The 25,122-nt window shown below is 45.2% G+C and overlaps 1 protein-coding gene across 1 annotated transcript in view; it reads right to left on the reverse strand.

Annotated features, from left to right (window-relative positions):
* LOC8041504 (peptidyl-prolyl cis-trans isomerase G) overlaps window positions 1-25,122 on the reverse strand; it is a 45,920-nt gene that overhangs the window by 13,905 nt on the left and 6,893 nt on the right. The window contains exons 3-14 of the mRNA XM_029967520.4: window positions 24,657-24,731; window positions 23,627-23,734; window positions 21,794-21,838; window positions 19,916-20,003; window positions 19,258-19,287; window positions 17,667-17,812; window positions 15,703-15,853; window positions 10,238-10,363; window positions 9,319-9,406; window positions 8,007-8,137; window positions 5,645-5,713; window positions 1,041-1,488 (exon numbers count right to left, since the gene is read on the reverse strand). Of these exons, the coding sequence (XP_029823380.2) occupies window positions 1,041-1,488; window positions 5,645-5,713; window positions 8,007-8,137; window positions 9,319-9,406; window positions 10,238-10,363; window positions 15,703-15,853; window positions 17,667-17,812; window positions 19,258-19,287; window positions 19,916-20,003; window positions 21,794-21,838; window positions 23,627-23,734; window positions 24,657-24,731 (1,505 nt within the window). The remainder of the gene's footprint in view (window positions 1-1,040; window positions 1,489-5,644; window positions 5,714-8,006; window positions 8,138-9,318; window positions 9,407-10,237; window positions 10,364-15,702; window positions 15,854-17,666; window positions 17,813-19,257; window positions 19,288-19,915; window positions 20,004-21,793; window positions 21,839-23,626; window positions 23,735-24,656; window positions 24,732-25,122) is intronic.

The raw sequence follows: 25,122 nt of genomic DNA on the forward strand, positions 1-25,122 counted from the left end.
AGCAATTCGTTTTGGTGGCACCTCACCTCTGTGCACCCCTATGTCAAGCAGGCCAAGGCTTTACCACAAGCAAACACTTCCACCAGCCGTGCCAAAGAGGCATATTGCAGAAGACACCCCCATTCAGCTCCACACGAGCAAAGAGAAGACAGAAAGAGCCTAGGTGCAAGCAGCAATTCATACGGTGCAACGTCTCTGGCATTCACGAAATTCCCACTGGAGACAAAAGTCTCTCTCATTCTTACGTGTTTCAGGCGCTTAGAAGCGCGAGTGCTGCTGGATTTTGAAGTCTTTTCCTTCCATTTCTGCAAATAAAACACAAGCTCATCTAGGGTTTCCCTCCCCTATCCAGTAAAACCCTAATTAGAGTGCTTGGTTGCGAACGCTATGAGCCACCAGAGCCAATCCAACACCCTGCGAGGGGCACATGACCTACGGAAGGAGCACAGCAACGTGCAGGGCACATGGTCACGCGATACATTCCCAGTGCTGGACACACTTGGATGGCTCATAGTGTTTGTTGCGGTCCGTCGTAAGGTTGAAACGGGCTGCACCAATTAGAAATGCAGCTAGAAAGAGAACAAATCACTTTCGAGGGATTCTGTGAATAATTCTCCCCTCTGCTTTCCGTGCCGAAATAGCATTTACGACACAAGCCGGCCAAACAGCAAAACCCCAAACGATGAACGTTCGCCATTCTTTTACATTGAACCGCACAACTGGGTTGCCATAGCACGAAGGAAACACTTGTAAGCAGGGACAAAAGTCGAAAGCGGAAAGCAGAAATAAAGCAAAAAGCAGAAATCCACTATAGCACAGAAAAGCAACCGCCAACGTCGGAGTCCTTTGTGGGCACATCCATGGGTCGGCTGCATTTTTGTTCCCTTCCCTCTCCTCTTCGACATGGTAAAACCAACTTGGATAGTCCCTACAGCCCCATTAACCAAAAGACCTAATGCCCCAGGGAAGTTTACATTAGTCGGAGACATGTTTCAGACACCGTGGCGAAACTAATCAGCCGAGTTCCATTCCACCCTCACCTTGGCTGGAGACCTGCGCTGGCCGTCCCTCGGGGCCTCCCGGTCGTGCCTCCTGGCGCCGGCTGCCGCCCGGTTCCTCGCCTCTCCGGCTGCCCTCTCCTCCGGCGGGGCGCCCTCGCCACTGCCTCTTCGGCGTGCCGCCCTCTCCCCCGGCCGCTCCTTGGACCTCCTCGGGGAACGGTCCCTGGGACCTTCAGGGGACGCCTCCCGGTCCCCCTTGCGTGGCCTCGGGTTCTCTTCGAACTTGCGTCGCCGGCGCGGTTCTGCTGGCGGGTGGTTCTCGTCCTGGTGGTTGCGCGACGAGGTCCGCGCAGTTTCCCGGTCCCGGTTCCGGTTGTCCCGGTCCCGGTGGCGGTCCCTCTCGTGGTCCCTGTTCTCCCGGTGCCGGTCGCGGCTGCGGTCGCGCTCACGGTCCTTGCGGTCCCGCCGCCTCTCCGTGTTTTCGGAACTGCGCGAAGACGGCCCGGACGTGTTTGCCGAAAAAAAAATCTGACCAAAGACAGTTCTGGAGCCAACGAGAAAATTAAAGCTACAAAATTAATTAGGGGTGAACATGTTCATTCTATCCCTTGTTTATTTACAACACATTTGAAATTCTCAAAAATAATATTTTGTTTCTAAAAAAAAGATTTGCTATTGTTACATTCAATATTTGTATGTGCATTAAAATCCTATTTCGGCTTTGCCTCGCAATACTGTGTTTGCTCGAGCAATAGCCACGCCACTTCTGCACGAAGTGTGTGGGTCTGCTTTCCCGCGGGGCACGGGGATGGTGAATCACAGCGATAGACAGAAAAATGACGGTAATTTATGGGACGGAGATAACGCCTTCACGCGAAAATGCCATCTACTCAGATTGCCATTTTCTTGAACCACCTGAGACTGAGTGGAGAACTAGAGGAACCAAAAGTGGAAGAGACAGGAACAGAAAGAAAGAAGGCGTCGTCTCCAACTCAGCTGAAGGTTTATTTAGTAACACTTACATATATACCAAAAACCCAAACGTCGCCAACCAACCACATTCAAAATACCCAAACTCCGGGTCCAAAGCCCAACAAAAGACATGACCTATTTTCCGGATTTGCCATTGTCCTAGTACACACAAACACACTTTCCTTATCTGCCAAAAGTTTCTTCTGGCAGATAAGAAAACTTTTGGTTTCCTTATCTGCCACTTTTCAATTTTCCACTTTGGGTTCTTATAGTTCTCCACCCAGTCTCAGGTGATTCAAGAAAATGGTAAATCTACACCAGCTCACCTGCACCACCACAGTCTTATTGCTCAGACTGCATTTTTATAGAGAAGCATGTTTCTGACCTCGTCATTCGTTGCGTCTTTTATACAAAATGTGATGATGGCTGTATGTGTGTTCTGCACGAAAGTAGACGCAAGGCCTTGTTCATAAGATGTGCGGCTATTACTCAAGCAAATACAGTATTAGGCTTTGCTACAGAGAGGTTTTACAGTACCATACATACATCTAAGAACTAAACAGAAGTAGAGTTGTGCGAATATTCGAAATTTCGAAGAGTAGTTTCGAGTAATTCACTATTCGATATTCGCTTCGTGAAGAACTGCACAATTCACATTTTTTGAAGTGTTAATTGCGGCGGGTTAGCCCTATTGAGCGTGCTTCTTACTGAGCACCGGTGCACTGCAGAGAAGCAATACCTGCGGAAGCGAGCTCCGCGGGTGTTGCTTTTCTGCATTACAGCGGTGCTCGTGAACAAGCGCACTCAACGGGGTAACGCACCGCGATGAACACATGAAAAAGTATGAATATCGCAATAGACCGATCTCACCATCTAATTTGAGTACGCCACCGCTGCCGCCATGCATCGTGGAAGCTGTAGTCTTTCTGCACGTGCGACAACCCTGCTGGAGGTCTGCACGAGCAGAGCACGATGCGGTATGAGCTGTCTCGTGAACTGGCGTCTGCATCCTATGAACTACAATTATGGTGGCGTCACGCATGCGTGGAACGTTTATTGAGATCGGTCTACTGCGTGCTTAAAAGAAAAGCATACATTCAAAGCGGGATGGTGCAAGCGTGCCGGCTGTATATAAAAATAAATGGAAACTTTGTGAATGTGTACATCTACATAGTAGAAAAGATTCAGAATTAAACTGACTGTTATGCAAAAGTATACTACGTTAAGCAGAGATGTCGTTACAACTTGCATTCATCATGCACAATGCTTTCTTTTTTAACTCGAGATTAAAGAAGGAATATTTTATATAGCAAGATTTGTAATTCACTCAATTGGGTATAGATAGCCATCTCTATAGTAATTAATTTTATGTCAAATCAGTCGTTTACATGCCATCCCAAGACATCATACCTTCTGAGGTCACAGGCCATAAATATACCGTAATATCCCGAGTCATCGCCCACCCCCGAGTCATAAATATCGATTTTGTAAAAAGCACCGAGTCAACGCCATGATCTCGTAAAAAAAGCACCAAGTCATCGCCCAGACCTGAAAAAACATCAATTCCGAGCCCCACAAATTGCAAACAGAAAAAAAAAAGAAAAGAAAGGGCGCCCTCCTGCATTTTCACGACTCCAAAATTGGAGGATGCCTGTGCAGAAGAAACACAATAAAGATAAGAAAGCGAACCTATATTTATCTGGCAAACAAAAGCAGACACATTTCCAATCCTTTCTCTCCTGCCCGCACCCCCCTCCCCCCTCCCGAAAAAGAAATAAATATAAAAGGCCAGAAGGTGCGTTTGCAATATAGCGCCTGGACACGCGGATCATAGGGTCAAAAAAGATTGTAGGAGGGAGAGAAAAAGATAACAGAATGCTGCTTTATGTTCTTTTTTCTGTTCATAACTGAAAGACCGTTTTCACTGAAAAGATAAGTCAGGCCGCTAAACCGCAACTTAAATAGGACGCGGATCGGATCACCAACTCAATACTGCGAATACAAGTGGTTCAGAACAAAAAGCCTCGTTTGGATTCGATTTTCTTTGTCCAAAACCTACTCCGGCCGACTTGGCATTCTTTCAGAACAACGCGACCACTCCGCGCGAAGTCGGAGTACGTTTATAGAACGCCGCTTCCTTTTGTTCCTAACTGAAAGTCTGTGTTCGCCCAAAAGATAAAAAACGCCCATCGGTAAACTGCAAAGGGGGCAAACACACAGGCATTCTTTGCAAATGCCGCGACCGCCGTGTGCAAAGTCGATTGGAGTTCGCGACAAAGAGAGACGAATGAGAATAAAAGGCAGCTTTGTTTCGTTTCTAAACAACTTGCATTTGCAGTATCAAGTTATTCATACGGCCTGCACCCTATTTAAGCTTCGGTTTTGAGATCTGATTTCCACTCTCCGTCTGTTGCTGCCAGCGGTGCTGCTCAATTTTTATACGAGGTGCGGAACAGCTATACAGTGAAGAGGAAAGTAGAGATTGTCGAATGGCATCAAAAGCATGGATCGAATGTGAGTGCAACCGCACGTCACTTCGGCGTGGACCGCAAGCGCGAGCGGGACTCTAAATTGGAAACGTTGCTGCAAGAGTGCCACGGAAGCAAGAAGTTCCGACGCTCCATCCACAGCGGCTGTGCTGTTTTCAGCGCGACCGCTGTGGATGGAGCGTAACCAGTGGCTGCGTTCTGAGAACAAACAATGGCTGCACTCCGCGTCGGTGCCCAATTGGCCTTGGCCGCCCGCAGCTCCGGTTGTACTGCCACAAAAAGTTGTCCCGGAGCCACGCGCGCGCACGCACAAACTCGAAGGTCATTGAGTTTGTGCGTGCGCGCGCCTTCCGCGGCAACGGTCGCGCCCGCGGAGAGAGCCTTTTTATGGTTTTCGCTTCTGTCATCTTATTTTTGCTTTCGTACTGGGTTCGTTTTAGGCGTCAGGTTAAAGGCTGCCAATTTGCTTGGTTCCGAAGTCAAAAAGGAAGCGGGGACCCGCTTTCCTTTCGGCTTTCGTCACCTTTGCTTGGTCACTGTGGCTTCTTGCGATTTTTCTTTTCTTTTTTTTTTCAATGATTCTCTTTTTTTTTTTCGTTCATGTTGGACCGAAGGCTGCAGCGGTCGTGGCTTCGAATTGCGCTTGCTCGGAGGAGGCGGAAATGAGCTACCCGCGAAGCAGTGGATTTTGCTCGACACTAAAATGTGTCGCAAGTAAGATACCAACCCGAGATTTGAGTTCAGTTAATCTCCTGTCTAGCTTCGCTATACACAGACAAAGAAATATCACATTTTTAAACTTTTTCGAAACTTTTTGAGCTCGGTACTCGAGTCATGGCCCACCCCACAATTTTTGAGAATTTCAGGCGGTGGGAGGGGGGAGGGTGGGCGTTGACTCGGGATATTACGGTAGATATATTAAACTTAGCTTATAAATGAACAAGAGGAACAACCTTCACAAGTTTAGCTGGAATTTTGTCTAAGCATTATGGAATGGTAGTGAAAGGCTTGGAAAAACTATTCGATATTCAAATCGAAAATATTCGGCCAAAATCACTATTCGCTTCAAACTCAAAATTCACTATTCGCACAAGACTAAACAGAAGTAATGACTTAATCAAGCAACAGCACAGCAAGGTGTAAGATGGAGCATGTGACCGATGGTGCAGTGTACATGCTTACCTCCTGGGTTTGCCAGCCTCCTTGCGAGTGGCATCTGAGGGCTGTGCATCTCCCGGCTCCCCCTGCATCCTGCACAGACAGGCGAGGCAACAAATCAAGGACACGCATCAGTTTTGCTATTCTTGCGAAAATGCATTACCATATTTACTCGCACAATAAACGCACCCCCCACAACAGGCATCGATATTTTGACTTTTTTTTTTTTTTTTCCCTTTTGTAATCAAAGCACCTCCAATTTTCGGATCCACGAGTCTCGAATTGCGTCCAATTTAGCGAGCCACCAAGCCAGTTTTCTTTTGCTGCCAAGCAGTCAGGCCAAGTCAAGCCAAGCCGCTCGCGTAATAATGGTTCCAAGTACGTAGTTGCGGTAGTTACGGAAGTGATCAACCATGAAACCGAGTGTCGCGCACACTTGACAAAGCTTGGGTCGAGGATTTGCCGAGCCAAGGAAATTCTTTGCCTATCGGATGCATTGATGTCAACAAACAAGCCGTCGTCTGTGGTCCGCTTTCAGACAGTGGAATCGTGAAAGTGGTTAGGCCTAATTTCACACACTCCGGGTAAATGCGTTTATTTAAGTTTATTTAATCCGTAACAGAAGGACACAGCGAGTTGCATGCTTGGCTGTAGGCCGAGAGTGTCTGGTAGCCTCTCCGTGAACGAAACTTGATCCGCGCGAGTGGGCATCGGGGGGGGGGGGGGGGGGGGGTTGGCGGTTGGACTTTGTACAAGTTCTTAAATGCAGAGTTCTTATACGCGACTACGCAGACATACCCGAACGTGCCCGCCGGATACTAGCAATATAAATCGCCTAAGAATGGTCGTGTTGCTTTTGGTGCTGAGTAAGCTTCGTAGGGCGCTTTTCCTTCAGCGAAAGGCACCCCGAAAGCGCCCTAAAAAGGTTTGCATTTTATAAAGCATGGTGATTGTGGCGTGCCACAGTACCTTGTTGTGCCATATTCGCATTTAATATGACATTTGCACGAAGTGTGTAAATGCAAAAATTTTACCCCATGTAATGAATGCCCCCCCCCCCCCCAAATATGTGTCAATTTTTCGGGAAAAAAAGTGTGTTTATTATGCGAGTAAATACGGTATTCAAAATGTTTGTATTGACTGGAAGGGTTGCGTCACAATCTCGACAGATGTCGTAAAACAGCAATGTGCAAACAAAAGCTGCTTCCTGTCCTGTGCTTTATGAGTGCAAGCCCTTCATTCTGAGCACTAGCTAGCCAAAGTGAAATGAAGTTGTTTTAAATACGTAGCATTGAGACTTGTTGTTGTTTTGTCCGTTTTTTTTATTTTTCCGTGTCTCCGGTTTACGATGGAAGTTCTTCACCAGCTCTCCTGTGCTTTTACCCTTTCTTCGTAGCATTGACATTTGAGCTAGTTGGTAGTCTACATATTGAGGCATTTAGTGCGCAAAGTAGAGAGAAGAACAGGACAGAAAAGAGTGCCACTCACAGCTATAGGTTTACTGACAGGAAAAGAAAGAGAAAGGAGAAGACAGAATGGTCCACCCTGGACACGCGCATCGACCGCCAGCCCTGTGAATAGTTCATCCAGGCTGGTGTAGGGCCTTCATTGTCTGTTGAATGAATTCTGGGCATGCACCCATTCAAATATGCCAGAAGGCCACCCGGGCACTACACAAACACTGGGCGATCAGGTTAACAAGAACACAAGGGTTCGTGAAAGGAAGGTTGAAGCATACAAGAGAAGGGCCCTTTAAGTGTCACTCTTCTCCTCTCCTGTTTTTCTTCTCTACTTTGTGAGCTAAATACTTCATTATGTTAGATGCACGCTGTCACAACATGATGCCGCGTGGTGCAGTGACTTCACATGACACTGACGCTTTCATATACTTGCCAAACCCTCACAAAGTGCCCTTGAAAGCCTTTCTGTTGTACCCACAAAAGAAGGAGCGCGAAGAGGCCTCATAAATAAAATGCCAACGGGATGACCAAATTCCTTGGTCCCGGGGGGGGGGGGGGGGGGGGGGGGGGGGTGAACTAGCCCAACAGTTTATTTTATTAGTCACTAATAATGGTTCAATCTCAAAAGTACTTCCAAAATTGTAGTCCTTATACTTTGTGGTATCTGTAAATGTATTAAACAGAATTGTTTGTTGAGTAGACGTTTCCCTATTGTTTCTGAAAACAAAGCCAGGCAAGTTTCAATTACCTTGAGGACTGATCTATTGTCGGGGAAAACTGACCAGATATTTGCAACCAGCAAGGAAGGCTGAATAAACCCGCGCACTTTCTTCGACTTCAGCCAAACAATAAGGAGTAAAGCTCGAAAACCAGTGTTTCCCCTTGATGAAGAGGAGAGGGAGGGGAACGGAGGTTGCACCACTCACGGTTCATCCTCCCCGTCTCCTGCCAGGTCCAGGTATTCCTTGAGGGGCTTCATGCGAGACTGGGCCTGCTTCCAGTGGGGAGGGGTCTCGCTGCCAGAGCGGCCCCCTTCCGGGGACGGGGTGCGGTACCTCTGAAACAGACGCCAAGCCCTGCTTCAACCACGCGTGTTGGAGGGGACGCACCGCAACGGAACCCAAGGAGTGTTGCGGAATCCCTTCCACGACGAGTGTCGGTGCCAACACGGGAACTCGAGGTCTTCGCTTCTGGCACCCATCACTAGATGCCTAAAATGTGCAAAACTCTGGCGTTTGCAGTATTCCTAGAGGCAGCATGGAAGCGCACATGCATATGAGATGTGCCAGTTCGGCTCTAGCTCTCTCGACACATTCCCATTCAATGACTTCAGTTTGTCGCAACAGCGAAGCCTGGGTATGCTCATCGTCTTTTCTCAATGGCAAAACCACGAAGATCTATGGGATTAAATCTGGTTCACAATCTTGCGTTTCCCTACGACCGAGCTCTTGCGATCTCTTACGACGAGAGAATGCGCTGGCATGCGGCACTGTCTACGAGGAGGCCCTGGAAGTCCATTTTCCTAAAGCGAGGGTTCTGAAGTGTTTGTGGGATCAAACGTACATACTACATATGCAAAACGGCCGTTCATAGCATTGTTCAATATTTATCGATCCAATAAATAAAGAATGATGCACGAGACAACAAAAAAAATTACAAGCACACTGATTCTACCAAATGTGATGAATGTCCTCGAAGTCGTCCTTGACGTTGTCAAGGACGACCTCTCAAACGACGTCTAGGACGACGTTTAAAAAAGACATCAAGAATGACGTCTACGGTGACCTCTAGGATGTCAGGTCACGTCAACCTCAGCAACCGCGGCTTATGTGAACGGAGCTTAGGCAACTGGTGCTTACGTGACCTTGATTACGCGACCTTGAGCTTCAGCCACGGGCGTTACAACCCTTATAGGACATGATTTTGAGGACATAACCCTGAGTGTGGTTGGGACTATAAGGCTCTAAAAATATACAAAAACTGCGAGTGTTTTATGGCTACCCAATAAATGGCACCAGTGTGTACTCTCGTCGTAAGAGATTGCAAGAGGTTTTAACGCACTGGGTTGTAAGCAGCCGCAAGTGCATGAACCTGCTTTTACTCGGTGGCTGCTGCGACAGGTCTTGTTGCTGTTCCAGGGACACTCAAACACGGGGCACGAAAAGCGCCAGTAGGAGACGCAATTGAAATCGTATGCCCCCCTCCGCCGCCCTGCTTCCTTGTCTGGTGCCCACTCACCATGAAGCCCCTGCCCTTGATCTTGCGACCGGACCGTGAGATCTTGGGGCGCCGGTTGTAGAAGCCTCCCATCCTCCTGTCGGGCGCCCTGTGCAGCAAACAACCACCACAGCTCTCGGAGGAAGCGAGGTTACGAAGGAAATGCAAAAACTAGGGTGGGCTGCGTACCACGTCTGTATCTAGCACCATACTGGGACGAAGAACTGACAACCACAAACGTCGTTACTTTATTTGCCAAGAATTGCATTTATACACTCATCGAGCCCTCTCCATTGGCCTAAAATAAACTACCGTGAGCAGTCCGACGAAAGAAGCAGCCTCTGAACTGCCTTCGGTGACTGCTCTATGTTTGTGTTTTCGAATACAATCCTATCTTCTCAATGAGAGAGAATCCAATCGGCGTTGATTTGAATTGAATTTTCAAGGATTTCATTCTCGCTTCTCATGGCTGTAAAGTTAAACCTTGAAATTTCGCGAGACAGAGCCAACCCCGGAAGAGCCCACTCAAGGAAAATTTCGGCTGGCCCGTCGATTTTTCCGGCTAAATAGAGATGTGCTCGAGTGTCGATGCCACCCTATTCTGGCATGTTTCCTCAGACTCCCCCTCCAATAGGACAAAATTGAAGTTTGTTTTTATATGGCGTAAGGTCGGACTGCTTTCGAGGTGCGGCGAAACTGGTTTATGAAGCGGATGAGAAATTCAGCCGGTGCAGTACAACCGCTAGCCTCGGGCCTTCAACGCGCACCACATGCCAGCGATACACAACCACACGCCAGTACGACGCACAACCGCATCGAAACAAGCGGGGGATGAGGACCGAACCCGAAATTCCTGGGTTTTGCGGCGCGAGCTTTCGCTCTACACACTCCAGCCCGCGGTGCGCCGATGCGCTCGGCCACCGATCCCCGTTGGACTCACCCGAAGTTTGAGTCAGCTTCGGCGGGCACTCTCCTCATGAGGAAGTTGTTGGCCGGGATCTCGGGAATCTCGTCCGGCTTGATGATGAACACGTCCCCGTCGTCGTCCTGAGCCTCTTTCGCAGGGCTGCACCGGAACAAAAAGGAGACCCTTGGTTCTCGCCGCCATCGGCACAAGCGGGAGAATCAACCGGCACCAGTCAGGTTAGTCCCAGACACCTCTCCCAACTCCCAACTGCCACAAAACTTGCAAGGTGTGCTGCACGAGTGCTATATTCAATTTCGCAGCAACTTGGCAAACTGCAAAGACAATGGTTTCTATGCTCGGTTTCACGTTACAACCAACGGCAGTGGATGCCACGAGCCGTCGGAGCCGATCCAAAGTTGCGCAAGTGTTACGTGACCTTGAAAAAGGGGTGCACAAATGAGCGGAAAGCACATCATGCGCTACGCTCACGGAGCAGGATTGGCCGAGGTGGCTCGGAGCGTCCGCTGCGGTTGGACGTGAGGTGAAACGGAGTACAGTGAGCCAAAGAACGTTAAAGGGAGGCACGTGACTACTCTATCTCGCTAGTTACACACACTGCTGTCAGAGCCGCTTTTGTATGAATTTTGAGGGACAGACAAATTTTCTAGGGGGACAAAGGTGACACCCCAAACACACAGAAGAGGGTCTGGGTGAGAGGAGAGTTCCTCCTTCACCCCTGCTCCAACTGCTTGCATAAAGTTCTCGCCTCTTTGGTAAGGGCTGTCATGTGCTTCGCCTTCACTACCTTTATTGGCCCCAGGGGATCATAGCATCTGCCCTTTGCCAAGTTACGGTGAAAAGTATGGTCACCGACAGATTTTTCGGACGCCGATTATTCGGACGTTTTTGTGAAACCGTCACTCACCCCATAGAGTTAATGTATGACATTGACCGAAATTTCGGATGCCATAAAGCTTATTGCTCGATATTTCGGAAATAATTTGCATGATTTCCTCAGTTTAAAGCCACAAAATAGCCGCCGCGAGCTTAGTAGCCGCCATTTTGGTTGCTTTGATTTTGCCCTGTAGCCTCAATATCACGACCTACAGAATAAACAAGGTGGGTTGAGGCTATAATCGGGTTTTCTGGTTCCGCTAAAGACAGCATGGCTGCTGTCTGCCCATTCTTATGGCTCTTCGAGTTCTTCTCATGGTGTGCGTTTCTCGAGTGCGACCGCGAGAAGAGCTGCCAACTGCCGTTTTTGTGGTCTCTGAGGGCAAAGGTTTTTTGTCGATAGGCTTATTATTGAAGTGAGCTTGGTGGACTAAACCTTGTCTCCCAATAGTGCCAAATGATGCCAACTTCAACTTCGCTGTTTGTGCCAACGTAGGAGCCAACAAAGCGCAGCACTGTGATTAAACAGATCAACAAACATGTGAAAAGTGAACTATATAAGGTGGAAGTTAACGAGAACTTAAAAATGACATCAAGCAAGTGGAAAGTGCACAATACGCAGCGGAATATGCGCGGAAATATGACATTTTGGCTGAAATCGATTTTTCGGGCCCAATGATTATTTGGACAATTTCAGGGTCCCCTCGGAGTCCGAGAAATCATTTGGCGACTGTATGGCCCTATCGGTCACTCCTACGGGATGTTACCGTTCTGAAGTAACGTCCCAACATATGCAGTGTTGGAACTGACAAGTGGTGATTTGGAGCAGCTCTTGCAGCAGAGAAAAACAGATTGTGGAGCAGATATTCCCACTTTTGGAGCAGACAATTTTAAGCTCTCATGTCAGAAAAGTTTAATATGATCTCTTTAAAAGTTAGCCTGTGGAAAAAACTGCAGTTGTTTGAGCGTTGGGAGACTGTTTAAAGTGTCGTACCTACAGAGAACATGGCTGCTACAGGTATTTATTTATTTATTTAACATTCTTATGGGGGTTATTTTGCAGATGCCTCAATTAATCTATTAGGAGTACCGATGGCATCTTCGGTCTATGTTTGACGTTAAAAGATGTTTCTGGCTACAGTGAAGTCCACTTATAACAATATTATTAAATGCGGAAAATCCGATCGTTATAACCGATTATCGTTGTATCCGGACTGACCCTGAAAACTGCCCAAAATAGTTCCCCCAAGCAGAAGGTTACTCACCAGTGTTCACTGAATCACACCATAGAAGAAGCGCCACAATATAACAGAGTTTTAGTATTGTAGGGTCATCAGCAAGCACGCAATGAAATGGTGTCAAACATGCTAAAAAAAAATCCAAGATCTCCGCTTGCTTGTGCGGCAGCAGGAGCTTGACTATCGCGGTGTGCATACAGCTTGTACAAGGCTTCCCTAAGCCTTTTCCGCTGGTCGTCAAAGCCGCTAGTTCCAGCCTTCTTCATTACGACGTCGCCGGATTTCAGGATGGTCAATATCGTCAACTGAGAGTGCTCATACTTCCGGACGAGACTTCCGACCTTGAATCCTTGCCGCCAATCACGTAGGATTTGCTTTTTCTCCTCGAAGGAGATAGCTTTTCGCTTCGTCGGAGCCATCTTTCACGCCAGCAACGGGGGGAAGAGGAGGGCGGGGAGGGGTTACGAGGTTATGGGTATGATGATGATGATAGCGCCGAAGTTTTAAGGCCGCGCGCAGCGCCTACTCACAGAGTATTCGGTCGGGGCCCATCGGCGATGATCGCGTTCGCTGATCTCGGTCGTTTTTTCGCGGAATTTCACAATTTTTATCTAATTTTTTGTTGAATTTTCGTAGTAAACACATTTTACGCGATCATTTATTGATCGTTATGTCCGATATGCCGGGAAAAATGCATCACTATATATGGTTTATTTTTACATAGAACCAATGCAAAAATTGATGCTTCTATAAAATCAATCGTTATAACCGATATATCGTTATAAGTGGTATCATTATAAGTGGACTGCACTGTACTTCATAGTGTTTCTATCATGCTGCTCTTGCTCGTAATCCACCTGCTGCTGTTCATACAGTAGCTAAGCGGAACGCATAGCTACTCTAACCGATCACATTGAATAGCGCTAGCTATTCAGTGCTATCGATGTGAGCACCGTTTGCACAAAAACCGACAAACTCTTTGTTAAGCATGTGCAAATAATAGATTTTCGGTTCGAAGCAAATTCAAAATTAATCGTGGTTTTGGCCGAATATTTTTTAATAAAATATTGAATAGCTGCTGTGCCGTTCTCCATGCTTTTCGCTACTGTTAAGCATGCTCAAACAAAAATTCAGCTGCACTCACAAAGGTAGTTCACAAGCTTCTAATTGCTCACTTATAAGCTTTGTTAAATTTAATCTAGCTATATTTATAGATTGTGGCCCCAGAAGTCCAAAACCAACAGTGGGATCACAAATAAACGACAAATTTTACATAAAATTAAATTTATAAAGGACCCCAGCCATGCCTAAATGAAGGGGACTTATAAATCTTTTTGCTACATGCAAATATTTTCTTTAATTCTGAAGTTAAAAAAAAAAAATTACAAACACAAATAATGAGCACAGGTTGTTAGAACATCATTGCCAAACATGTACCCATGCATAATAGTCACAGTTAAATTTTGAAGATTTTACTGCATTGTAAATATCAACAATCACCATGTTTCCTGCTCTTTTTAATTTTTTTTTAATGAGCCAGGAATGCGCGTGCATTAAACCACTTTGGAGATCTGTTTTTTTCCTTAAAAGCGCGGCTCCGCTGCGGCAAAGCGTGTTGCGAGATTGCGGTGTCAGCTCCGCGGTGTATTGCTTCTCTGCGGTGCACCGGTGCATGAGGAGAAGCGCACTCAAGGAAGCTAACCCGCCGCGATCAACGCATAGAAAAGCATCACTATTGCAGTGCACTTTGAAGAGAATATCAAATAGCGTATTACTTGAAACTAGTATTTGAAAATTCGAATATCCGCAAAACCCTACTCTTTGCACACTGTACTTAGGCATCCGAAAAAACAACAACTGTGCTCTCTTAATTTTCAGTGGCATCGCCAACAATGCCATGTGCCAGATACTTTTTTTTTTTTTTTCGAGAATGGTTCTTTTTTGGCGCAGACATGGTGCAAATCATGCACAAATGCAGCCCTTGGAGCAGTATTTAACAGGCTGCTCATTCTGGTGCAGTTTGGCAGAAATGGTGCAGCACCTCCACCACTGCAAATGTCGCACACTGTGCCCACTTGTAGAAAATCTTTTCCAAAACATGGCCCCTGTTGACAAACTTCACAGAGAGTCGCCCGTAAAGTGGCATTCGTTTTGGAATTGAAACTAACAAAATTCTGCCTGAGAGAGGTTAAGAGTTTCGATGGGGAACGAGTTTTCACGAGTAGCAATCTAGAAACACACCTACGTGCGACTTGGCTGTCCTTATTAACTGACTGGTGACTTCTCACTAAAGATTTTTCCCATGTGGTGATGGATACAGTGCCTGTCGTCTGCTTAACCATTTGACGGTCATCGGTGATTACACAATTGAAAGTGCCTGCCTGAAAGCGAAACTGCGCACACCACCGGACGTGTTGCCATTTGTTCTGTCTTTGACGAACTATAAAAGATATATTCGCACATTGTTTCGCACTGCTGGGCTATTTCCAGCTTTCAAAAAAAACGCTCCGCGCACGTGACACTCACTTCACATACCAGTCGCTCTGGTGGTAGCGGAAGCAGACGTGCCAAAACAAAACCGAATAGAAGAGAGGTGACAAGTTTTTGCCTTCGGTATTTTCATTTGATGCTTCTACACCTAAACAGCTTGCCAGAACTGTACGTAATCCCACTAGATCGGGGGTCTCATACATGCGGCCTGCGACCCTCTGGGACGGGGCCCAGAAACATCCCGCGGCTGCGAGCCCCCGTACCCATCTCTCGAGTGCTATATGCATCATAAATAATAGTTTTATAGTGTCGAGTCATTTCAGCTGGAAAGAAGTTCTGCTCATATAACATATTCATACATTTAGCACTACCATAAAATACCGGACAAGCACCCACTCAAACTTTGGAGATAACTGAAAAAAAAAATGGGGGATGGGCGCTTGTCGTCTGGTCATCAATTTTACAAATAAATGTACTGTGCATATTTTCTCAGATCTTACAAATTTGGTAATGGAAGCTAAATGTGGAATGGACGGATGTGCGGTATTCTACGGTATTCTGTTTTTTTGCAGGGTTGGGGGGGGGGGGGGGGGTGAGAGCTCAGTATTGCTTCATTTAAATATTTGCTTCTCAGCCCTTTCTTACGTAAATCAACCATAACGGCAATACCACTACTAGGCTACAAGTGCGAGCTCTTTACTCAAAAAGGCACCTCGGCTGCACAAACCCCATTCAGGCCAGGTTCCACAACTAATTTCACAAAAAACACAAAAAAAAAAAAAAAAACAATGTCCGAAGCCATGGAGTCTGACTTTCCAGATAAAACCACCCCATGCCCCCCATTGTTCCGCTCTCCCCCTTCCCTAGCTGACTGACCTGTCCTCCTTGCGTTTGTGCTTCTCCCGTTTGGACTTTTTGGAGTGGTGCTTGTGGCGCTTCTTGTGCCGCTTCTCTCCCGCCTTCTCGGGCGAGGAGGACTCTGCGTCGCTGCTTGCCGCGCTTGAGGCCGTTTTCTTGTGTCTCTTGTCTGCGATGGCGAGAAAGGAGAAAAATATTTGCCCCTTTCCGTAATGCCGCGACAAAGGCAGTGGTAACGGAAAATGTGATGCGTGTTGCTTTGTGGTGATGTTGCGTGCAAGGCCTAGGTACGTATTTCCTTAGTCATGTGCGAATAGTGGACTTTGGATTTGAAGCGAATTAATTGAATATTAAATAGTTTCCCCAAGTCTTTCCCTACTGCTGCACCATGCTTAAACGAACACCCAGCTGAACTCGTGAAGATTGTTCCCGAGCTTACATTTGTCCATTTATGAGCTAATATTAAACTATGTTTATGCACTGTGACCTCATAAAATCTGATGCTGTGTGATGGCAAGTATACAATGAATGTGTCATAAAACTAAACCTATAGAGATGCCCAGGTATACCTAATTAAGTGGATTTACAAACTTTGCTACATGCAAATATTCTTTGTCCAATCTCAAACATGTAAGAAAAAAAACGAGTCAAGAATGATGAATGCAGAGCGTCGAGGCACCTCTGCCTAACATACACTCTAGCATAACAGTCATGGCTTAATTTTGAAAATTTTAGTGCCATGTAGATATCAACATTCACAAAGTTTTTGTTTCTTTCACACACCAGGTGTGCATGTGCACCATCCTGCTTTGAAAGTGTGCTTCCCTCCTAAGCACCTGAATGCCATACAGTCACTGACCGGATTTTCGGACTTGTTCAATCATTCGGACGTTTTCGCCGAACTGTCACTCACCCCATAGAGTTAATGTATAACACTGACCGAAATTTCGGATGCCATAAAGCTTATTGCTCTATATTTCGGACATAATTTGTGTGATTTCCTGTTTACAGCCACAAGACAGCCGCCGCGATAGCGCTGCGAGCTTAGCTTAGTTACCGCATTTTTGGTTGTTTTGATTTTGGCCTGTAGCCTCGATACCACGTCCTACGCAATAAACAAGCTGGATTGAGGCTACAGTTGGCTTTTCTGGTTCTGCTATAGCCAACGTGGCCGCCAACTGCCCATTCTTATGGCTCTTCCAGTTCTTCTTCTGGTCCACGTTTTTCGAGCGTGACTGCGAGAAGAGCGACCGGCTGCCATTCTTGTGGTCTTTGAGCGCTAAGGATTTCTGCCGACAGTAGCTTACTATTGGAGCGAGCTTGGTGGACTAAACATTGTCTGCAACTAGTGCCAAATGGTGCCACCTTCAACTTCGCTGTTTGTGCCAACGAAGGCACTGACAAAGTGCAGTACTGAGATCAAACAGATCAACAAACAAGTGAAAAGTGAACAATATAAAGCGGAAGTTGCACAAGAACTTAAAATTAACATCAAGTGAGTGTAAGGTGGCCAATACACAGTGGAATATGCCCAGAAATTTGATATTTTGGCTGAAATCGATTTTTTGGACCGTTTGATTATTTGGACAATTTGGGGGTCCCTCCGAGTCCGAAAAATTGGTCGGCAACTGTATTCCTACTTTTCCAAGTGTTCTTCGCGGCGGGTTACTTGGTTGAGTTTGCCTTTTACCAAGCACAGGCGCACTGCAAAGAAGCATCGAATTCACAAACAAAGGAAACCTGATTCGAAACTGAGCTCTTCCACGCTTTCTCCTGCACTTTTTCATCGTGGCGGGTTTTTGTGCGACGCTGTTCAGTTTTGGGAATCTGCACTACAGAAAAGTGCTAGCAGCCAACCAGTTGACACATTCTGCGTTAAAATTAAAAATACAGTTCAGCTAGCGTAGCCACAACCGGAACTTAAACAACTTCCTAAGTCGAGGTCGTATGGCTCTGGAGAAAAAGACAGAGTGGGGAGTCACCCTTCTGCTTGCGCTTGAGCACGAGCTCCCCGCAGTTGGCTATCACCACCGGCTGCAAGGGGCAGCTGTTGTCGTCCGTCGGCTGGTTCTCCACCTCCCTCACCACCTCCTCGCCCTTGATCACCTGGCCAAACACCACGTGCACCCTGCAAGGCGACATGGCCGAGTGCCACCCTCAGCACTAGCACCCCAAAGGAAACGTGTCGGCTGCAACCAGGGGCTAGGGTCCCGTCAGAAGACAATTTTGTCTTCTTTTGACTTAGCCCCTCACACCTTTTTGTCTGAAATAAAGAATACAGAATACACCCACAGTGGCACCTAAACTATGACGCCAGGAAAGCATCTCCAACTGGCTCGTTTACTGCGTCCTTACTTCCCTTCCTCACTCTCCAACAGCTGACGTTGCAACAATGTAATACTGCGGTGAAACACCACCAGGGGTCCACACGCCTGTTTTACGGGCTTCTGTGACATATTCATGAGACACCCTGTCGTTGTTTCGAGGACACTTTGATAAATTCACCAGATGGAAATGCATTTCAGGAACCACACCCACTCTATTGGAATAAAGTAGCTACCTCCGCTCCCCCTCCAAATGTGATTCGTGCCTCATCATTAGCCGGTCCTCATCCTTGAATTACAACAACTGCGTCCCTACAAACGCTGTGCAAAAAGATTATAAAGTGCAGGATCTGTTCATAAAAAAGTATACAGTATAACGGTGCAAGTTCACGACTCTCATCATCCACATCATCATCCTTATCCACAACCATGCATCGCCTGCACAGGCGAAGTGTGGCTGATGCTCGAGCTTGGGGGGGCACTGCTGCTCTGGAGCTTGGCATGTAAGGACGTTGCCTTAGAGCATCCAACTTTGTTTTTCTTATAACAACCTCATTCTGGAGTAAACACAAGAGCATTTGTTTTGAGCACTGCATATAAAGGGCACTAGCAAGTTGCAGCCCCAGTTCCTGCTAAAGAACAAACTGCTAGGCTCTCTGGGAACAAAGAATTTGTCTGCATACCAGACAAAAGAGATTTGTTAACTTCTGGCTAATGCTCCAATGAAATGGTAGGGGCAGAAAGTTACATAATTAAAAGCCAAAATTTTCCAGCTAGAAACCAAAGAATGAAGTCTAAGCAACAGTGCTCGGGTACAGCATAAAACTTAACCAGGAGTGGGGTGGGGGCTAAACACAATATTCAAACACAAGAGAGTTCATGCACACACAAAAACAAATGTGTTAAGTTCTGTTATTATATCAGTAAGCTCAAGCCAGTACCAAAATTTGCAAAATACAAGCTTACAGAAATTTTTATTTTCTAATGTGGAGTTAATTGAATTGTGACAACCTTGTAATGGTTATAGTACATTTGGGCTATAGTGGTATGGGAAAGGTTCTAGTGCAGTAGAGACACTCCTTGGTATTAAAATTAACTTTTGGCCTAGTTGGTTACACATCACAAAAATAAAAAAAGTTCTAAAACTTGTCCTAGCCCTTTGTGCTCTTTATTTTCACAGTCTCTTTGGTAAACTGACTTTTCCATAAAGGTTTTAGTACTGAGTTAAAATGAATGAAGAGGGGCTTACCCATCAAGATGAGGGGTCTGCTGAGTTGTTCTGAAATACAGACCAAACCCACATCAGCAAAAGGTGATACGAATTAGAGGGCAGTATGTAGAACAAAGGGTCACACATCAGCACATTTCAGAAACTTGGCAGGGTTTTTCGAAGCTTTCTAAATACTGTCCAGTGCTACACGCCATGTGCCTCTGGTGTTTCACCGTGGCAACTAAAAACCTTCCTACAAAGACGTCCCTGTCTACGGGATAGTGGCAGCACTAACTTTCGCCACTTGAAGACATCATAACCCTTAATTCAGCCACAAAACTAGAGAACTTAGCTCACCCCAAAATTTTTAAACATGCATTGTGCCACAGTGAAAGCTGGTAGGAAAACCTTAAAAAAAATGCTCCCCCCCCCCCCCCCCCCCCCCCAGACACACACTAATATATACCCTATGTAAGAAAATTACCAAATCATGTTTGTAAATCACGCTAAGGGGAGAATGGAGGTTCGTAAAATTTATTACTAATTTATTTATGAAAACTCACTCAAATCTAGCCTGTAGATAAAGCAACACGAGGAGAGAATGTTGAATATTGCGGAAATGAAGCCCCCGACAAAACCGAACGTGCCAACTAACATGAAAGTCTCACAAAACATGAGCAGATCCAAACAAACCCACATGAAGAATTGCGACCCATTGGTGTCCTTCCCACGATTAGCCATGGAAAGCAGGTAAGGACGATCATGCTTCATGTCAAAGCACTCGTCTGGAAAAGCCAACAAAGCAAAGCTTTAGTAGCTGACCTTCTGCAACGCAACACCACTGCTACCGTAAAATCTAGAACAAATGAACACACCCGAAAGGTCAACAATCCCCATTTTCTAAACTAAATGCTTGTAGGGCAAAAATAGCATAAAAGTTCTGCAATGTCCAAATCAGGGCTGGGCAGAGATACTGCAAAACGTATTCGGGAATACAAATACTGAGATACATGTGTTTTAAGGCCAAAATACAGATACTGAGATACATTTGTCTTTTACGCAACGGGATATCCCTGAGATACTTCTGCAATAACAGCAGAAAAGTACTCCAGAATACAGATACAGATATTCATAGAAATACATTTGTTCCCGAACGGTGCTATGTGGAGAAGGTGCAGTTCGCGGCGAATGCGAATTTATGCTTGCGCTCCTCTTTTTGTGCCATTTTATGCACTACCCATTGCCTCAAACTCTTTATCTATCATTAATTCCGCTAAAAAAACAAGCCACCCCCGTTGAACCACATAGTTACAGAACGGTAAAGACTGCGTACTACCATGCTTGACAAAAGGCGTCTGCCCGAAATGAACCTTGTTTTGCGGTGAGGGCGCATCTCAAATTGTAACATTATAAGCCTCTGAGTCACCCATACTGTAGGGAGATTGGAGAAGAGGGCCATACTTTTTCTCCAATTGGAAAGAGTGGAGGGCTTTGTGAGAGGAGCTGATTTTGTTATTCTTGCAAGTAACCTTCTTTAAACCACAATATTTTTTTTATTATTGGTGACTGACATGGATTATGTTATAGGGCAGGTTCATATTATAAATTCCGAAGCCAGTTGCACCAAACAGATGTTTTCACCCCTAATATTTATCTTAAAAAAGGCAACAAACGTAACGAGATGCCTAAGTCGTGCAAAGTATAGCGATACAAGCGATACACTGTAAATGTATTTCACTACTGAGATACAAACACATTTTACAAATGTATCTCGATACAGAGATACAGATACTCAAAAGTATCTCTAAGATACTCTAACTGTATCGCGATGCTGCACAGCCCTGGTCCAAATGGACTTCAGGTGTCTCACTCCTAGTAGAGCAGAGGGAAATGTGTGGCCATGCTTCTACTGGAATTAAGGATGTTTTAACCACAATCACGGTGATAAAAATAGCAAAGCAAAGAACTGCTACGAGCGAGTTTGCAGGAATACTAGTTTACTCTTTTATACATCAGCCCATTGCTACATCCAGTGGTAGGTAAAAACAATTACACACACACACACAAAAAAAACTAAAATGGAAGGCACCTTGCGCCACCTAGCCGACAGCAGAGGAGGCGTGCTGCCCACGTGCCTCTTTCTGCCGCTCCCACTATCTGTCAGGTGGCGCAAGCTGCCACCTAATAGTGATGCTCTTCCATGCACGCACCACTGTGGCATACAGGTGGCTGGCACAAGCAGCAAAGACCGTATGAGTTGCTCGTGAAAAGGTTCCAATTGTTATTAGATGCATTAAAAATCATATCCTCTTTGAATTAATAAAATCACTCCCCACATTATTCGAGTCAAGAAAGAGCACCGTTGAACGTGACTTTGCAGTGGTTCCTGCGTCACGTGGGTTTGCAGCGGGTGTTTGCATGTTCATTGCTCACTTCAGATAAAAACTTTGCTTTCGCATGCTGAAAAGTCACCCACCCTATACATGTTACCATCTATTTTTTCCCCAAGGTTGGACGTTTTTTCAGCATTTTATCATAAAGCATTAAAACAAACTTTTTCCAGGGAATTCCCTACCTTTGAACGTTCCGCCATAAATGGATTCACCGCCACTTCCATTGCCTGGTAAAGTTTAAGGAAAGAGAAAACAAAATGTTAAGAGTGTCAATGCAGGGCAGCAAAATAAAAGTATTTAAGTTATTCTGAACAGTTACTATTTCAGAACATAAAAAATCTGTCAGTTACAACAAAATTTTAATAACTGTAACTGTAATTTATTTACACATTTGGGATGACCTCTAACTAGGGTTCCTTGTTTTCAAATAAATCTGAAAAACTCTAAAAAAAACACGCCAGCAGAATTGCTGTCAATTTAGATTTATCCGATAAACTCAAAACTTCAATATCCTAAAGCAAGAAAATAAATAAAAAGAAAAGAAGGTACTGTAAACGACCTATTATTTGCGGGCTCAATATTTCGCGATTTAGGTCAAAGCTGAAGTTTTAGAATAATTTGCAGGTTCTAATTTTCGAGACATAAAGGGATCTCAATATACCGTAGATTCCAATGTGTTTACATTTTACCAAAACTGCTCGCGGGACTCATTTTTCGCAAATTGAAGGCGATTTGCAAAATTCGTGAAAATCAGGTCCTCGAGAAAATTAAGTCGTTTAGAGTATTTTACAATTAAGTTTGGTCAGAGCATAGGGTCAGTGGTTTCGAAAAAATACCACTCCTGTTTCCTCTCACTTCTCGGGTCATTAACCAAAAGGGGTCTTTACATTTATCTCGTCAAGGTTCATTCCAGACAACAGGTCATTGTGTTTTGGGTCATGACAAAAGCCATGGTTCCGGTTTCCAGCTTGGATGGACCATACTATTCGAGCTTCTTAGAGAAAAGGATGGGTTGTATTTGCAACACTGAAAGCTATGAAGCATAGACATTTCATGGAAGGGAGAAGGGTGGGGGGCTTTTGAAGCTTTTATATTACACCCTTTGTCACTCCAGCTTGCGCAGCCACAGGGTAAGGTGATGGAATAGGACGGGATGAAAATGAGCCTCCCAGCGAATACTTCCTGGAGTTTAGTGATTTTAACGTATAAATGTCCATCAAAGCAACAGTTGTTTGAAAGTTTTGTTGTGGGACAGATTAGTATTACAAATGGCAAGTCAATCCAGCTGACAAAATATTATCTTATACAAGCACATTCCTTTGAATCTAACACATTTGCACCTAGATATATGTATATATTTAGTAAGGAAGCACTAAAATAAATTTAGACTTCCCAAGAGTTGGAAATCTAACAAAAATAAAATCAGAATTATTGGCAAAAAATAAACTAAAAAAAAACACCCTCAGAGTTTGACAAAAAATAAACTATGAAAACACAGAGCCCTACCTATAACTTACTTCAATTACACTTCTCGAAAAGATGTTGACAAATGCCCACATTCACATCGATCTAGTCCCAAAATCAGTGCCATGCACCATTACTACCTCAAACACTGCTGTGAACAGGCTGCCAAATGAGGATGCAACTATACCAATACTTTATCCACGTGGAAAACTGAAGTGTTGGCCAGTGATTGCAGCCACCTGAACGTCATGAAACATTTAATAAGTAACTAGAACACCAGAATTTGCATCAGAATTAATTGGGGGGCTAGTTGGTTGAACATCTAGACGGTGGATTTGAAAGCGCAAAAGACTGGGAAGAGAAGGAGGGGACAGGACAAAGCGCTCTGTCCTGTCCCCTCCTTCTCTTCTCAGTCTTTTGCGCTTTCAAATCCACCGTCTAAACTAGAACACAGGTCATGTAACATTTCAGTCCCAGTAACTGAAGCTTAATTAACTTTTACAGCTCTCGCTTGCTGATGTCTCTCGGAAAGACTGGCTGGTGCGACTCACCGACAGAGAAGTCGCCCCCCTGGATCATGAAGCTCTTGATGACTCTGTGGAACTTCACGCCCTTGTAGTGAAGCGGCTTTCCCGTCGTCTTGCCGATGCCACATTCTCCTGCGGGCAAAGGTCATCCCGTACAGACGACTCGTTAACCCATCCAAGGTGTATTGAAGAGGAGAGCAGGCAAAGAGAACTGAACAAATGTCAAATCAGCGAATTAGAGCTAGCTGGTTCACACCTTTGAATGAGAACAATACCGGCAGCCAACAAACAAGGACCAAGTTGGAGAAGTGGACGAATCAAGTACCAAATATTAGCTGAACACTTCTTTAAAAAAAGATGGTGCCACACACACAACCTTTGGAGTGAACGTCAAGTAAAAAAGGCAGCAAGGAATCTGTGTTATACATCACAACAAACAGTCAGTAGGATGAGTGGTAATAGGAAACAAGCCAGTGCTTGTTTTGTAAGTTCCTTCATACTCGCCATTGTTTTCTCAGTGCAGTTTGAACTTTTATAAAAAAAAATATATATATATATATATATTGATTGGAGCTCAGAACAATTTTATGTATGGTCACAAAAACTTGGTATATGCAAAAAAGTTTTAAAAAAAACAAGGAAAAAAAAAAAACACAATGGACATTATTCATACAAGGAGCGAGTTGCTCTTCAACAATGTACTTGGAGTCAAGGAAATTGTGGTAAAGCCTAAAGTCTGCCAGCAAGAAAATCCAACTCTAGTTGGTAACAAGCTAAGAATCCAGCAAGAAGCTCTGCCTCTAGCAAATGCTCATTGATTTCTGCTGGGCTTTGGCTGCACACGGGACTAAGTGTTATCAAACGCAGAGAGCTCATGATTGAAAGGTAAATTTTAAAGAACAATTTTACAACCATAACGAGAAAGTGCAGCACGATGGATACCCAAGAGTGAGAGAAGCATATGGGATCCATGGAAAAGACATGAAGTCTCAAACACAGCTGCCAACTTATTGAGAGACAAACAGGGTTAAGTGTGATTCTAAACAGTTCTCACCTGTGCAGAGGGATCGAAAGTTCTCGCAAGTTATGGGGCAGACATTGGCAAAGAGTTCGAAGACAACCCTCCCGGCTGTTACGAGGCAGATGCAAAAAGAGGGAAAGCATACATTCATCAACAACAGTCTTAAACACAGAAATCAACAATGTACTGGACCTGCCTGACAGAACATTTAGGCGCCTTTCTAAGCACATAAACAAGCTACACCTTGCGTAACTGAAACTTTGTCGGAAAGTAGCCCTAGCAGTAAAGGCAGGATGTAAAAGCTTCAGCCCAATACGTCACCCAAATTAAAAGTTAGATGCGATTTTCCGAAGATCCTGAGTTAAGAGAAAGCGCTCTCTATTGGTAGCATGCATCGCGTGACTCTTCAACACCATCGGTCATAGATGGCGCTAGTTTTTAGTTCCACGAGAGGGCACCGCCACGTCAAACCCCATATGCTTTGTTGTGCAGACCATTA

Source organism: Ixodes scapularis, unplaced genomic scaffold (genome assembly GCF_016920785.2).
Source record: "Ixodes scapularis isolate PalLabHiFi unplaced genomic scaffold, ASM1692078v2 PGA_scaffold0__279_contigs__length_252992795, whole genome shotgun sequence".
NCBI classification, from domain to species: domain Eukaryota; kingdom Metazoa; phylum Arthropoda; class Arachnida; order Ixodida; family Ixodidae; genus Ixodes; species Ixodes scapularis.